Below are 17,012 nucleotides of genomic sequence, written 5' to 3'. Positions count from 1 at the left end.
CCAAAACAAAACAAAACAAAAAACCTTAATTCAAGAGTATTATAATCCTTTCTTACATCCCACAAAATAAGACAAAAACCAAAAAACTTATGGAGTTTTAGTGATGCTGAATTGGGAAGAACTTCTTTCCTTTAGATATGATTGGTAAGACAAGGTGAATGGATGTGGTGGTTTTATAAATTCTTTGACACTTCTCCCATGACAATCCGCCCTCCCCCTTAATATGTGCTGGCCTTAGTAACTGGTTTCTAGTGAATAGAATATGGCAGAACTGCTGTGTGATTTTTAAGGCTAGGTTACAAAATGTGAGATAGCCTCCATCTAACTTTTTCTACGGAAGCTCACCCTTAGCATCCAGCTGTTGTGGGAAAGCCCAGGCCACCTAGTGAGTCTTCATGCAGATACTGCAGCTGAGACTGCCCCAGCTAACATCCTAGTCAAAAGGCAGCCTCAACAGCCAAATATGTGCATGAACAAGAACAAAGTTTTAGATGATTCTAGTTCCCAGCTTCCAGTCATCCCAGGTGATGCCAAATGAAGAAGAAATGAGTTGGCCTTACTCAGCCTTGTCTAAAGATGTGTGAACAAGATAAATGCTGTTTTGAGCCACTGGGTTTTGAGATGGTTGAGTATGCAGCAATAAATAACTGGCACAGATACTGATATTAAAAATGGGGTGCTGCCATTAAAAACAAAACAAACTAAAAATAAACCTCCTTTGAACCAGGAGGTAGGTGGAACCTGAAAGGATGTAGAGAAGAGTAAGAATGAAAACCAAAAGGGCTTCCAAGAAACTGTTAGTGGAAACCTGATGGCCCTTGAAGAGGTTTACAGCAAAGGTTTCTAGACAAGTGAAGAAAATGACACTAGAGGGAAAGGAACTCATGCCACAAACCACTTGAAAGGGAACTCATAGGGGAGATAAGCTAAAGAAACATTATTCAATATGATGGAACCGGGATTTACTGGGTTCAAATATCTGTTTCTCATTTACAGCCTCTCCACATGCTGAATTGTCAAATAATGCTAAAATAAATGGCTTCTGGGTTAAGAGTAAATCGAGGAAAACATGCTCTATGGATGAAGCCAAGACTATAAAACCCTTTATTAAGACCTCGGAAGGATTCAAGGTGTGCCTCCAATTTCTTTAAGGATCTTAAGTGTATAAGAACTTTAAAGGCATTGTCAAATAAGAGGTTTACAGGTAACCTGAGGTGAAAAGCTTATCTCAAAAAGACCCAGGAGAATGGCTTTTCTAATGGCATGAACTCCAATAATATTCACAGAAAACTCAAAAAGTGAAGAGAATTATAGGGGCACCTGGGTAGCTCAGTCAGTTAAGTGGCTGTCTTCAGCTCAGGTCAAGATCCCAGGGTCCTGGGATCGAGTTCCACATCGGGCTCCCTGCTCCGCAGGGAGCCTGCTTCTCCCTCTCCCTCTGTGTGCCTCTCTGCCTACTTGTGCTCTCTATCTCTCTGTCAAATAAATAAAATCTTCAAAAAAAAAAAAAAAAAGTGAAGAGAATTAGAGGAGCAAAAACACTGTTTGCGAGCTTGGACTAATAGAGACCAAGATAGTACAAGCTGAAAATAGGCCTTTGGGTCTTAGAAGTCCCACAGGGAGGAAGCAGGCTGAAAAAACAGCTAAAAACACAGGTCATTCCTTATGAAAAGGACAGAACCAAGAGCTCAAAGAGTAAAGCAAAGAGCCATGGAGAAGTATTCCCATGGTTAGGACTAAGTCCTAACTAAAGAACTGACAGCATGCTTCAGGCTATATTTCAAAACTGCTATGGACTAGCGTGCTTCCCATCTTCTTTCTAAACGGGAGAGTCCTTAGCAGGTTACCAGCATCCTGCATTTTGAGTGGTAGAGAACTGTCACTTAAATTCCCAAGTCTTCATATTGAGAGGATTTGAACTCAAGGGACAATACTTCAGACACCTTATCCCCACTGCTCCTGATTAAAATGGTAAGATCTTGGATTCAAGCCTGAACCTAATGCCATGATAACTGAGATTTGTGGGAGGTACTGGCAGGAGGTGAGTGTATTTTTCATGTTGGAGGAATACAAAAATATGCTGGTTTTTAAATGTGTCCATAGGTTTTTAAATATTCATTCTATTAAAAATAAATAAATAAAAAGACCGTGGGCCAATCTTAGTGACTTATCTCCTAACAAACAGAATATGGTGAATGTGATGCTGTGTATATTCCAAGGCTAGGTTACAGAGGCAATAGAGCTTCTGCCTTGCTCTGTATTTAAGGCTGCTTACTTGGAATTTCACCCTCCAACTTATGAGGAAGCTCAGGCCACAAAGAGAGTCTTTAATTTTTGTCTGGGAAACTCTCTCTCTCCTTCTATTCAGAGTAATAGGCTTGCTGGATAGAGTATTCTTGGTTACAGATTTTCCCATTCACCATGTTGAATAATATCATGCCACTCCCATCTGGCTTGCAAAGTTTCTGTTGCAAATATTCCTGATAGCCTTAAGGGGTTTCCCCTGTAAGTTACTGACTTGTTTTCCTGCTTTTAAGATGTTTTCTTTATCAGTATATTTTGCAAATTTAATTATACTGTATCTTCGTGTTAGCCTGCTTTTGCTGATTTTGATGGGAGTTTTCTCTGCCTCCTACATCTTGATGTCTGTTGCTTTCCCCAGAGTAGGGAAGTTTTCTGTTCTTATTTCTTGAAATAAATTTTCTTACCCCTTTTCTCTCTCTTCTAGTGGGACTCCTACACTACAAATGTTATTACTTTTGATGGAGTCACTGAGTTCCCGAGGTCTTGTCTCATTTTGCATAATTCTTCTTTCTCTCCCTTCTTCAGCTTTATTGCTTTCCATTACTTTGTCTTCTAGATCATTAATTTGTTCTTCTGCTTCTTCCAGCCTGCTGTTCATTGCATCAGGTATGTTTCTAATCTCATTTATTGCACTCTTCATCTCTGATTCTTTTTTAATTCTTTTATCTCTGTTGTAAGGGTCTCACTGATGTCTCTCATTCTTTTCTCAACTCCAGTGAGTATCCTTATGATCACTGCTTTAAATCCTCAATCAGGCATGATATTTATATCGGTCTCACTTAAATCTCTGGCCCCATGGCCTTATCCTGTTCTTTCTTTTCAGATAAATTCCTCTTTTCTCATTTTGTCTACGTCTCTACCAGCTTCTTTGTGTTAGAAAAGCCAGTTATGTCACCTGCTCCTGAAAGTAATGGACTTATGAAAAAGACGTCATGTAGTGCCCAGGGTCTGGCACTTAGGGTAGTGTCAGCAGTGTGTGCTGCATGTACTCTGCTGTTGTGTTCTGGCTGCTCTATCCTTTAGGCCAGTCATCTGCAGAGGCTCTCCCCACCTGCTGTGGGCAGTGTTTGGTACCTGCTGGAATGTAGCAACTTTTAAATTCGGTGTGCTCTGGTGTGCTTGTGAAATGAGACCTGTCACCACTTCCACTGGAACTGTGGCCCTCCTGAATCTGTTCAGGAGACATAGTGTGGGCAGGGGTCTTCTGGGGGTGTGGGGGGGAAGGCCTGCTGTGCTGAAACTGAGGCAAGAATGATTGATCAGGGCAGTTCCACTGGAGTGCAAGGGGATGGTTTGATGTAAGCAAATTAGGCAGCCAGTGTCAGAGCTGCACCACTTCCCACAAGAGGCTCTGTTTCTGCTGAGGGGCAGTGGAGGGAAATGGTACCAGCCGGTTCCTTTGTTCCTAGAGAAGTATTTCCGTGAACACTGCCTCTCAGGGACATGCTCTGAGAAGAGTGAGTAATCTCCCCACTGTATGCCCCAGGCACTGTTCAGATCACTGTTTCCGTGCTGTATGCTCCCGGGTTGTTTACTTGCCTTCTCTCCAAGAGCAGCACAGTCCCCTACAGGCTCTATCCCAGCTAAGCCTGATGACCTTTAGAACTCCAGGCTTTAAGCCCCCCTCGTTGTAAGAACTCATGAAATTCAGCCCCTCTCATCCTCCAAGCCAGTGGGTATGAAGAAACGTTATCTTTGTGCATTTCCATGTACGCCTCGCCTGCCCTTCTCTATGACCACGAATCTCTCCCTCTATAGCAGCCACAATCTGTTTCTCTTCTAAACCACATCTCTGTACTTCTACCCTCTTCGATGTGTCCTCTTCCCTCTCTTTAGTTGTGGAGTTTGTTCTGTCAGTCTTCAGGTATTAGGTGAACCTAGGCTCCTCTTACTCTGCTTCCATCTTCCTTTCTCTTAAGACATTTTTCTAAGATACGCTTCAATTACAAATTATTACAAGTTAGGCAAGAATGCCTCTATAGATTTTCCCCTCAAGTTAGGGGAGAAGAAAGACCGGCAAGCAGAAAGACAATATGACTGGAAGGATAACAGCTGGAAAACTAGGAATAGTTTAATAACTAAAATTGGACCTTTTACCTGATCTCCATTAACTGAAATTCTAAAAGAGACAGCCAGCTTTGGGTATTTTTTAATCAATCTAATACTCAATCTTCAATCTCCTTTCCTCAATGAGGAAATAAAGAGAACATTATGGAATCATTTTTAATCTTTTCAGTAGCAAACCAAATGTACTGTCCATAGGCACTATTTAAATTAAATATAGGTGGTGCCTGGGTGGCTCAGCCATCAAGCATGTGCCTTCAGCTCAGGTTATAATACCAGCATCCTGGGATGGAGCCCGCATCAGCTTTCCTGCTCCACGGGAAGCCTGCTTCTCCCTCTCCCACTCCCCCTGCTTGTGTTCCCTCTCTCGCTGTCTCTCTGTCAGATAAATAAATAAAATCTTTAAAAAAATAATTAATTAAATATAATTTCTCCTTTATCTTACTCCAAGCTTGTTTATGTGGGGAGGTAAGTAAAACCATCTCATCTTTATGTTGTATCACACTGCTTTCCCATACCATACAAACTGGCTTTGAAAATTTATGGCATTCAAATTGCTAATCTACTATTTGTCTGCGATAACTCAATTAAATACTACCTGATATTTCTATAGCTGTATTCTTGAAATAATGTAATGAAATATTTATTCCATTAATTATTTATTGAGCTATTAAAGAACATACCTTTCTATTTAAAGTAAAAAAGATGGATACAGACAACTGTATTCTGAGAATGTAGGATCTGTGCCAAGAAGAGGATCACCACCTGTGTTATACAGAAGAACCAGGTCAAAATAGTATCTAATTGTGAATTACAAGATGATGGATTACCAAGATTTCAAAACAGGAAAGCTGACAGCCCAGAGTTCATCTTTTCTTTCCTGGATGGTGAAATTTATGGATAAGTCTATGCTTTATATTAAGTTAATAAAACATAATGAAGTAACGAGTAGACAGCAGATCCTATGACCAAGATTTGATGGAAATGGATATGGGAGGCACTGAGTGAGTGACTCAAGATATGAATGGAGAAAAGAAACAGGACTCTATCTTTTTGAGTCGGACTTCTCATCACATCATGGAGTCAGCAAGGGATAAGCTGGTAAAAGCCTCCTTCAAGAAGCAAAAAATTTCTACAGGAGTAAAGTTAAGTTCTACTACACTTTTATTAGTACAGAAGTGAGTGGTAAATTTGCAAGACGACTAGGGAAGAATTCTCATAAAATTTGATTGGGCAGTGACATAAGGATAGTCATATAGATAAATGTATTAGAACTGACAATCTAAAAATAAACTGTCACATTATGGTGAATTGATTTTCAACAAGGGTGTCAATTAAATGGAATAAGAATAGTCTTTTTAACAAATGGTAGTGGGACAAAGTAATAAAATTAGACCTCTACCTCATAGCATATATACAAAATCAACTCCAAATATGAGAGCTAAAATTATAAAACTCTTAGAAAAAAACATATCATTTGTGACTGGATTTGGCAATGGTTTCTTAGGACAGCAGAAGATAAAAACAGATTAAGTATATTTCATCAAAATCAAAACCTTCTTTGCTTCAAATGTCACCATCAAGAAAGTGAAAAAGCAAGCTACTAAGAGAAAATATTTAAAAAGCCTATATCTGATAAGGGATTTGTATTTAGGATATATATAAATAACTCTTAAAATAATGAAAAGACAATCCAATAAAGAAATGGTCAAAAGAACTGATTCATTCGTTAAGGAAGATATAGAAATGGATAATAACCACATAAAAAGATGAGATACTCAACATCATTAGTTTTTGTTTAGTTTTTTTTTCTAACGTTTTATTTCTTTCTTTGATATAGAGAGAGAGAGAACAAGCAGTGGGAGCTGCAGAGGGAGAGGGAGAAGCAGGCTCCCTGCTGAGCAGGGAGCCAGATGTGGGGCTCAATCCCAGGATCCTGGGGTCATGACCTGAGCGGAAGGCAGACCTTAATTAATTGAGCCATCCAGGTGTCCCTCAACATCATTAGCTTTAAGAAAAATGCAAATCAAAGCCACAAGATTGATGGAACTCATCAAGTGTATTATGCTAAGCCAAACAAGTCAGTCAGAGAAAAACAAATACCCTATGATTTTACTCATATGTGGAATTTAAAAAACAAAACAGATGAACACAGGGGAAAGGGGGAAGAAAATAAGAGAAAGGGAGGCAAACCATAAAAGACTCTTAACTATAGAGAAAAAACTAAGTGTTGCTGTAGTGGAGGTGGATGGGGGGTGGGCTAGATGAATGATGTACTTGTTGTGATGAGCGCTGGGTGTTGTATGTAAGTGATGAATCACTAAAGTCTACTCCTGAAACCAATATGTTAACTAACTAGAATTTTAAAACTTCAAACAAACAAAAAACCCCACAAGATGCCATTTCCCACCCACTAGGATGGCTATAATAAAAACAACAGATAATGACAAACACTGGCAAAAATCACGAAAAATGAGAACCTTCGAACACTGCTGATGAAAATGTAAAATGGTGCAGCCATGCTGCAAAAACAGTGTGGCAGTTCCTCAAAGGGTTAAAAAAAAAAAAAAGAAAAGGTTAAAGAGAGTTACCATATGACCCAGCAATTCCATTTTTAAGTATATACCCAAGAGAAATGAAAACATATTCACACAAAAACTTGTACATGTGTGTGTACAATAGCATTATTAACAAAAAGCAAAACAATCTAAAGGTCTACCAACTGATAAATGAATAAATAAAATGTGGTATGTCCCTATACTGGGATATTATTCAGCAATAAAAAGAAATAAAGTACTGACACGTGCTACAAAATAGGTATAACTTGAAAATACTATACTAAATGAAAGAAGGCAGTCCCAAAGGACACATATTGTGTGATTCCATTGATATGAAATGTCCAAAATAGGCAAATTTATAGAGACAGAGAGTAAGTAATGGTTCCCTAGGGCTAAGGAGAGTAGGAAAGGGGAACCTAGCATAGGGTGACAGGTAAAAGGTACAGGGCTTCTTTACAGGGTGACAAAAATGTTCTAAAATTGATTGTGGTACTCTTTGAATATGCATATTACGTTCATTTTATCTCAATAAAGCTGTTACCAAAAAAAAAAAAATGTAGCACGTATATAAAATTAATAGAAAACATTTCATTGCTCAAAGCACTGAGTGACTTATTTCCCAAAATTAAATGATTTTGGAGTCCCAAAACTAATTAAAAATTACCTTCTGTTTTAGCATATCAATCTGACTATCCATTTCAATTTGATTGGCTTTTGAATTTCCAGGGAAAGTAAGCTCCCCATCTTCATATTCACTTAACTTTCTCCTTGTCACGTTTAAGAGTTTCTTAAATCTGCGGAAGGTATAGAATGAGTAAGTCAGGTTTTTTTAAGAGTAAATATTTAATAATTGTTTAAATAGATAATATGTTCTATCATATAAACAAATCTATAAATTATGATCTCTCATTTGTCCCAATCTCACATTGTTTAAGAACATACTAACTAAATTATAATCTCAGGTAAAAAATATGAAGAAAATTTTTGTGACACAACTGGCAGAATTAATACTGTAACTATATTAAGAGTTCTTATACATAAGTTATTAATATTTATTTTCAGTATCTTAATAGAATCATCTATTATTAAATAGTGACTATAAACCAGAGACCAGTATCCAAGGTGAAGAAGAAAAGCATACTTATCCATGAATGTTTTAAAAAGACACAAAAATACATTTTGGTACCCACTAACCACAGTCTACAAGAAGAAAAGAAAATACATACAAAAAACATCAAAGGAGATCACTCACATAAAAACAAGAAAGAAAAATCTTTAAAGTCTGAGTTGAGAGGAAAAATGAAGAGACAAAGCTTTAGAAGAAAGGAAATCAGCAAAGAGATAATGTGTGATGGTCTATGAGACTGTTTCAGGAAAGAAGTCACATATCTTGGCTAGGACACTGTTAACAAAGTGAAAGGGTTGCAAAACAATGCAGAGAAAGACAGTTAAATGAGAGAGTATCAGAGAACAAATTTAAGTACTCAGCAAAAAAACAGAAAGGGAGCCCTTCGGGAGCAACAGACATTGGAAAAAACTCTTTTTATTTTTTTTTAATCTGAGTGGTAAAAGCATGATTGCTAATTTTATTCTTCTTTAAGTCAGACATATATTTTTCTCTGTATATTTTATAATTAAAAAATGCAGAAAGAAAATATAAGCAAGTTGAATCAAAAACGATGGTGAAGGAGTAGGAGAGCTTAGTTTTGTGTGGTCTGGAACTCACTCGATAGGTATAAAATGATTTTGAACACCTGTGAACTCAACTGGAGATCTAAGAAAAGAATTGCCGCAATTCTACAAATAGAAAAGCGACCACGTTTGGGGAGGGTATGTGTTGTGGTGACCACTGTGTATTATGTAAGACTGATGAATCACAGATCTGTACCCCTGAAACAAATAATACACTGTATGTTAGTAATAAAAAAAAAAGAAAAGCAACCACTTTCTGCAAGTCTTTTTTAACTTTCATTTTTACACTTACATTCTATCCTTTCATTGTATTTAATTTTATTTTTGTATATATATATATATATATATAAGTTTTTCTTTCTTTACAATTTTGGGATGTAGTTTTCTAAAAAACAGACCCAAATACACACAGGATCCAGTGTATTTCTCTGTTCTGTTCACCTGATTATATTCTTTTTTCTTTTGGTTCTGGGTCTCCTCTAATTTGTTTAGTGTATATTTCACTGGGGTTGTTGTTGCTCTTTTAGTATTTTGTTCACTCATTCATCTACCTCTGGACAAAATGACAAGACATATAAACTCAGCTCAAATAAGAGAACTAGAGGCAGTAATGACTGCTAAGGACCTAATTTGTATGAATATAAGAGGTCAGAACTAGAGTTCAGAATAACGATGATAAAGATACTAGCTGGGCTTGAAAAAAGTATAGAAGACACTAGAGAATCCCTTTCTGAAGAAATAAAAGAACTAAAATGTAATCAAGTAGATATCAAAAAGGCTATTAATGAGATGCAATCAAATATAGAGGCTCTAAAAAAAATAGAGGCTCTAACTGCTAGGATAAAAGAGGCAGAAATGAGAAGTAGTGATACAGAAGACAAAATGACGGAGAATAAAGAAGCTGGGGAAAAAGAGAGATAAACGACTGGATCACGAGGTGAAATTTCAAGACACAAGTGATACCATAAAGCAAAACAATAGTAGAATAATTGGGATCCCAGAAGACGAGGAAGCGGGGGTGGCAGAAGGTATATTTGAGAGGATATAGTGGAGAACCTCCCTAATCAGGGGAAGGAAACAGGCATTCAAATCCAGGAGGCACAGAAAACCCCCTTCAACATCAATAAAAACAGGTCCACATCTTGACATAATAGTAGTGAGGGCTGCAAATTTCAGAGTCAAACAGAAAATCCTGAAAGCAGCTCAGCACAAGAGGTCCTTAACCGACAATGGTAGAAACATTAGAGTGGCAGTAACCACAGAGACCTGGCAGGCCAGAAAGGACTGGCATGATATATTCAGGGTGCTAAACGAGAAAAATATGCAGACAAAAATACCTCATTTATCCAGCAAGGCTGTCATTCAAACTTGAAGGAGAGAGAAAGAGTTTCCAGGACAAACAGAAACTAAAACATTTGTGATCACTAACCCAGCCCTGCAAGAAATATTAAAGGGGATCCTTTATGCAAAGAGAGAGCCCCAAAGTAACACAGATCAGAGAGGAACAGAGACAATATACAGAAACAGTGACGTTACAGGTATTACAATGGCACTAAATTCATATCTTTCAATAGTTAGTCTGAATGTAAATGGGCCAAATGTCCCAATCAAAAGACGCAGGGTATCAGATTGGATAAAAAAGCAAGACCCATCGATATGCTGTCTGCAAGAGACTCATTTTAGACCCAAGGACACCGCCAGATTGAAAGTGAGGGAGTGGAAAACTATTTATCACGCTAATGGACATCAAAAGAAAGCTGGGGTAGCAATCCTTGTACCAGACAAATTAGATTTTAGACCAAAGACTGTAATAAGAGATGAGGAAGGACACTATCATAATGACTTAAAGGGGTCTATCCAACAAGAAGATCTAACAATTGTAAATATGTGTGCCCCTAACATGGGAGCAGCCCATGACATAAACCAATTAATAACAAATTAAAGAAACACGATGATGATACAGTAATAACAGTGAATGACACACTGGACTGTGGGAAACAGAACGCCACAACAACCACTGGTGCATGTTCGTTCAGACTCCAAGATCTCTGAGAAATCTCAAGATTCCATGGTTAAAAATAAGCCAAAAGGATCAGAGTGAAATGCCCTTGGGATATGTGCGGTCTGTTCTAAAGTATGCAGCAGAAGATGTTTTGTAGATAGGAAGCCACCTATAAACAGCACACTGTGCACTCCCCTCTTGGTTCCCTGGCCCTGTAAATAGCACACTGTGCAGTCTCCTCTTTGTTCCCTGGCCGTGTAAATAGCACACTGTGCACTCCCCTCTTTGTTCCCTTGTCCTGCTTTAAAGATTCTTATCATACACGCGGGACTAATCCTGTGTACATGGAAGAATGTGCCTTACTAAGCCCCTGCTGTAAATCATTATATCTCTATATCGCTGTAGAAGGTATATAAGATTATGGAAAATAAACCTCGGAACCTTGGTCTGCTTGCTCGGGGTCCCCTCTGCCTCACTCTACTGTCATCTCTTTTCCTCAGTTCCTTCGCCACCCCACATCCATGACTCTCCGAGGTTGACACTGGACCAGATGGACTTCACAGATACATTCAGAGCATTCCAACCTAAAGCCACAGAATACACATTCTTCTGGAGCGCACATGGAACTTTCTCCAGAAGAGATCACATACTGGGTCACAAATCAGGTCTCAACCGGTACCAAAAGTATGGGATCATTCCCTGCATAGGTTCAGACCACAATTCCTTGAAACTTGAACTCAATCACAAGAGGAAATTCGGAAAGAACTCAAATACATGGAAGTTAAAGAGCATCCTATTAAAGAATGAATGGGTCAAACAGGAAATTAAAGAAGAACTAAAAGAATTCATGGAAAGAAAGGAAAATGAAAACACAACTGTTCCAAAACTTTGGGATGCAGCAAAGGCAGTTCGGGGAGGGAAGTACAGAGCGACAACAGCCTTTCTCAAGAAACAAGAAAGGTCCTACATACACAACCTAACCTTACACCTAAAGGAGCTGGAGAAAGAACAGCAAATAAAGCCAAAACCCAGCAGAAGAGAATTAATAACGATCAGAGCAGAAATCAATGAAATAGAAACCAAAAGAACAGTAGAACACAGCAACGAAACTAGGAGCTGCTTCCTTGAAAGAATTAATAGGATCGATAAACCCCTGGCCAGACGTAGCAAAAAGAAAAGAAAGGATACAAATAAATAAAATCATGAATTGACAGAGGAGAGATCACAACCAACACCAAGGAAATACAAACAATTTTAAGAACATATTAGGAACGACGATATGCCAACCAACTAGGCAATCTGGAAGAAATGGATGAATTCCTAGAGAGGTAGAAACTACCAAAACTGAAACAGGAAGAAAGAGAAAACCCGAACAGACCCACAACCAGCAAGGAAATTGAAGCAGTAATCAAAAATCTTCGAACAAACAAAACTCCAGGGCCGGATGGCTTCCCTGGGGAGTTCTAACAAACACTTAAAGAGGAATTAATGGCTATTCTTCTGAAGCTGTTTCAAAAAATAGAAATGGAAGGAAAACTTCCAAACTCTTTCTATGACGCCAGCATTACCTTGATCCCCAAACCAAAGACCTCACCAAAAAGGAGAATTACAGACCAATATCCCTGATGAACACGGATGCAAAAATTCTCATCAAGATACTCGCCAATAGGAGGCAACAGTACATTAAGAGGATTATTCACCACAACCAAGTGGGACTTATTCCTGGGTTGCAAAGGTGGTTCAACATCTGCAAATCAATAATCAGTGTGATACACTACTTTAATAAAAGAAAGGACAAGAACCATATGATCCCCTCTATAAATGCAGAAAAATCATTTGACAAAGTACAGCATGCTTTCTTAATTAAAACTCTTCACGGTGCAGGGATAGAGGGCACATACCTCAATACCATAAAAGCCATCTATGAAAAGCCCACGGCAAATATCTTTGTCAATGGGGAGAAACTGTGAGCTTTTCCCCTAAGGTCAGGAACACAGCAGGGATGTCCACTCTCACCACTGTTGTCCAACATAGTACTAGAAGTCCTAGCCTCAACAATCAGACAATAAAAAGAAATAAAAGGCATCGGAAACGGCAAAGAAGAAGTCAAACTCTCACTCTTCGCAGGTGATGTAATACTCTATGTGGAGAACCCAAAGACTCCACCCCAAAATTGCTAAAACTCATACAGGAATTCAGCAAAGCGGCAGGATATAAAAATTAATGCACAGAAATCAGTTGCATTTTTATACACTAACAATGAGACAGAAGAAAGAAAAATTAAGGAGTCCAACTAATTTAAAACTGCACCAAAAACCTAAGATACCTAGGAATCAACCTAACCAAAGAGGCAAAGTATCTGTACTCTGAAAACTATAGAACACTCATGAGAGAAACTGAGGAAGACACAAAGAAATGGAAAAATACTCCATGTTCATGGATTGGAAGAACAAATTTGTTAAAATGTCTATGCTACCGCTACACAGAGGAACCTGTGCATTCAATGCAATCTCTATCAAAATACCATCAACTTGTTTCACAGGGCTGGAACAAATCATCCTAAAATTTGTACGGAGCCAGAAAAGACCCCGAACAGCCAAAGGAATGTTGAAAAAGAAAACCAAAGCTGGTGGCATCACAATTCTGGACCTCAAGCTCTACGACAAAGCTGTAATCATCAAGACAGTATGGTACTGGCACAAAAACAGACACATCGGCCAATGAAACAGAACAGAGAACCCAAAAACGAACCGTCAACTCTATGGTCAACTAATCTTTGACAAAGCAGGAAAGAACGGCCAATGGAATAAGAAAGTGTCTTCAACAAATGGTTTTGGGAACATTGGACAGCCTCAGGCGGAAGAACGACACTGGACCATTTTCTTACAACATACACAAAAATAGACTCAAAATGGATATAAGACCTAAATGTGAGACAGGAACCCATCAAAATCCTAGAGGAGAACACAGGCAGCAACTTCTGTGACCTGGACTGCAGCCACTTCTTGCTAGACACGTCTCCAAAGGCAAGGGAAACAAAGACTTCATTAAGATAAAAAGCTTTTGCACAGCAAAGGAAGAAGTCGACAAAACCAAAAGACGACTGACAGAATCGGGGAAGATATTTGCAAATGACATATCAGATAAAGGGTTAGTATGCAAAATCTATATAAAAGAACTTATCAAACTCAACACCCAAAGAACAAATAATCCAGTGAAGAAACGCGTGGAAGGCGTGAACAGACATTTCTCCAAAGAAGACATTCAAATGGTCAACAGACACATGGAAAAGTGCCCAACATCACTTGGCATCAGGGAAATAAATACAAATCAAAACCACAAGGAGGTATCCCCTCACACCTGTTGGAATGGCTAAAATGAACAAGTCAGAAACAACAGATGTTGGTGGAGATGCAGACAACGGGGAATCGTCTTACACTGCTGCTGGGCTGTAAGCTGGTACAGGCACTCTGGAAAACAGTATGGAGGTTCCTCAAAAAGTTGAAAATAGAGCTACCCAATGACCCAGCAATTGCACTACTAAGGATTTACCCCAAAGATACAAATGTAGTGATCCGAAGGGGCACCTACACCCCAATGTTTTTAGCAGCAATGTCCACAATAGCCAAACTGGAAAGAGCCCCAATGTCCATTGACAGATGAATGGATAAAGAAGATGTGTAGATATATACAATGGACTATTACTCAGCCAATAAAAAACATGAAATCATGCAATGACGTGGATGGAACTAGAGGGTATAATGCCAAATAAGTCAGTCAGAGAAAGATAATTATCATTTGATTTCACTCTTATGTAGAATTTAAGAAACAAAACAGAGGAGCATAGGGGAAGGGAGGGGAAAATAAAACAAGATGAAATTAGAATGGGAGACAAATCACAAGGGACTCTTAATCAAAGGAAACAAACTGAGGGTTGCTGGAGCGGAGGAGGGGAGAAGGATGGGGTAACTGGATGGTGGACATTAAGGAGGGCACCTAATGTAATTAGCACTGGGTGTTATATAAGACTGATGAATCACTGAACTCTACCTTGGAAATTAATATACTTTATGTTGGTTAACTGATTTAAATTTAAAAAATAATATAAAAAAATATATATATATAAGCCAAACCAAGATAAATTTTGATATGATTAAACAGTGACATAGGTTTTTAGATATTAAAATACTTGTTGGAAGGGAAGAACACTATTAACAGGAAATATTGCCAAAGAACAAAGATATCTTGCAGAAACTCTTCAAGATGGACAATGAAACTTACAGTTGTTATTGTTAAAGGAACTGTTGTTATTATTTAAGGAATCATTAAAGAGTAAGTGTAATATTTTGCCAAGAATTTGTATTTAATAAAGTAAAATTACAGTTAAATCAGTTAATGAATGGTTAAAATTATCTGAAATATTACAATCTTACCTAGTCATCTCTTTTTCTAATTCACCATTTTTCTTCATTTCTTGATCCAAACTACATTCCAGAGATTGTTTCAACTCAATCAATTTCTTTATCTGTCCCTTTTCATCAGACTTTGAAAAAATTTTTTAAAGAAAATTATATTTGAAAAACAAGATACTCATTCTTCTATCATAAAATATTGTTTCTCATGAATTCATAAGTAATAAAGTGTTTAGAAAGGCTCATAAACTACATTTTATAAATTCTATAAATTTATAATTTTAAATTTATATAATGTAGTTTGAAATTTATAATTTTAAGTTTTACATAATATAGTTTTATAAACCTGATGCCAATAAATACAAATTTCAAATATAAGGACCTTTCTTAAAAACAGCTTAAACTGATTTTACATTTTCATCATTATTTTTTCCAGAATTTAAACTGCCAGAATTTACTTGTTAAATACAGAGGTTCTTACCCATATTAATACTGTTAATGAAAAATTTTAAAAAGTGGTTATATTTACATTTTAGTTTCTAAAGATGCCCTAGAAATATTTTCATCCAAAGTTTAAGATACTCTGGGTTTTGTGAGATCATACCTTTTTAAGATAATCTCTGAAAAATTCCCATGCAGTCCCCATGACAGTTTTGATGATCGTCTGACTTTAGAATGAGATACTCTCCTTCTCTGCAAGCATTGCAAGCATCTCCGCAAGGTTTCAATTTCTTCTGTTCTATTAACTACCTTTCTCTTTAAATAAAGTTTAAGTCTTCTCGATATTACATAAAAACTTTTGCTTCACTCTTGCTGCTTTTTCTATCATCCTGCTTCTCCCCTTTCACTGGACTTGAGCATTCTTTAATGTGTCATCTCATCCACAGATTCATCTTTCCAACACTTATTTTCTTCTTTTACATTAAAATCAAGTTTCAATCCTGGAATTCCACTAAAAAATTCTGAGGGTCATCAAGGATCTTTTTTTTTAAAGTCTTTATCCTGCTTTACTTCTCAGCAACAGCTGAAAACAATGACTATGCCCTCCCTCTGCTCTCTAAACCCATTTTATTTCTAAATGACAGCAACCGTGGTTAGTCCCTGACCTTTGCTATTCCTCTTATCAAATCCTCTCAGACTTCGTTAAATCTCAAGGCTTCAAAACCAGATTCTTTAATCTACATTTCCAGCCTTGACCCCTTTACTGAGGTCATCTCTACTTTTTGATCTTCCTTCTAGTTCCTCATAGACAATATTCTCAACCACACACTCAAAAACCATTACCTGATGTGGATTACCTTTATAGACAGCTAATTTTTTTAAATTTTTTAAAAATTTATTTATTTGAAATAGAGAGTGCATGAATAGGGGAAGGAGCAGAGGGAGAGGGAGAAGCAGACTCCCAGCTGAGCAGGGCTCGATCTCAGGACCCTGAGATCATGGTCTGAGCCGAAAGCAGGCGCTTAACTGACTGAGCCACCCAGGTACCCCTAGATAGCTAACTTTGTACATTTTATGTTGACTCTTTTTGGTATTACTTTGAGTGTATTGTTATTTTGTCATCTCAGGGGGCACCCTTACCCTTAGGATGCTGACCACCATACTCTGTCTTGCTTTTCTTTTCTGATGCAAATGTTTCTCCCAACGGTCAGACTATCAATTGTTTGCCTTTGTTTTCTTTTGAATAATTTCCTATTCCATAGAGATTGGATCTTATGGAAGTCTTCTTCTGAAGTTCTTTTCAGACACATACTTGACTATATTGTTTGGAAGCTTAAGTCAGCCTAGAGCTATCTCTTCTTCCCAATCCAGACTTCACCTCAAAACTATGTCCATCAAATATCTTAACCCAGGTAGTCTCTGGCCTGGGGATTCATGAGATAAAATCCTTCTAGAGATGTTAGGACTATGGACTGAGTTGGTTGAAAGCTAAGTGTTTGTTTCACAGGGTAGACCTTAAAGTGGCTAATAATTTTATGT

General features: G+C 37.7%; 1 protein-coding gene across 5 annotated transcripts in view; it reads right to left on the bottom strand.

Moving 5' to 3' along the window:
- LOC123841828 (ankyrin repeat domain-containing protein 26-like) overlaps nucleotides 1–17,012 on the bottom strand; it is a 113,288-nt gene that overhangs the window by 19,527 nt on the left and 76,749 nt on the right. For all 5 annotated transcript variants that reach the window (XM_064591919.1, XM_064591920.1, XM_064591923.1 and 2 more), the window contains 2 exons: nucleotides 15,054–15,163; nucleotides 7,591–7,720 (listed from right to left, as the gene is read on the bottom strand). In XM_064591919.1, coding sequence (XP_064447989.1) covers nucleotides 7,591–7,720; nucleotides 15,054–15,163 — 240 coding nt within the window. The remainder of the gene's footprint in view (nucleotides 1–7,590; nucleotides 7,721–15,053; nucleotides 15,164–17,012) is intronic.

Source organism: Mirounga angustirostris, unplaced genomic scaffold (assembly GCF_029215605.1).
Source record: "Mirounga angustirostris isolate CCGP_5_RB_7025 unplaced genomic scaffold, mMirAng1.0.hap1 SCAF_5, whole genome shotgun sequence".
NCBI classification, from domain to species: domain Eukaryota; kingdom Metazoa; phylum Chordata; class Mammalia; order Carnivora; family Phocidae; genus Mirounga; species Mirounga angustirostris.
This window is presented reverse-complemented; position numbering and strand designations above follow the sequence as displayed.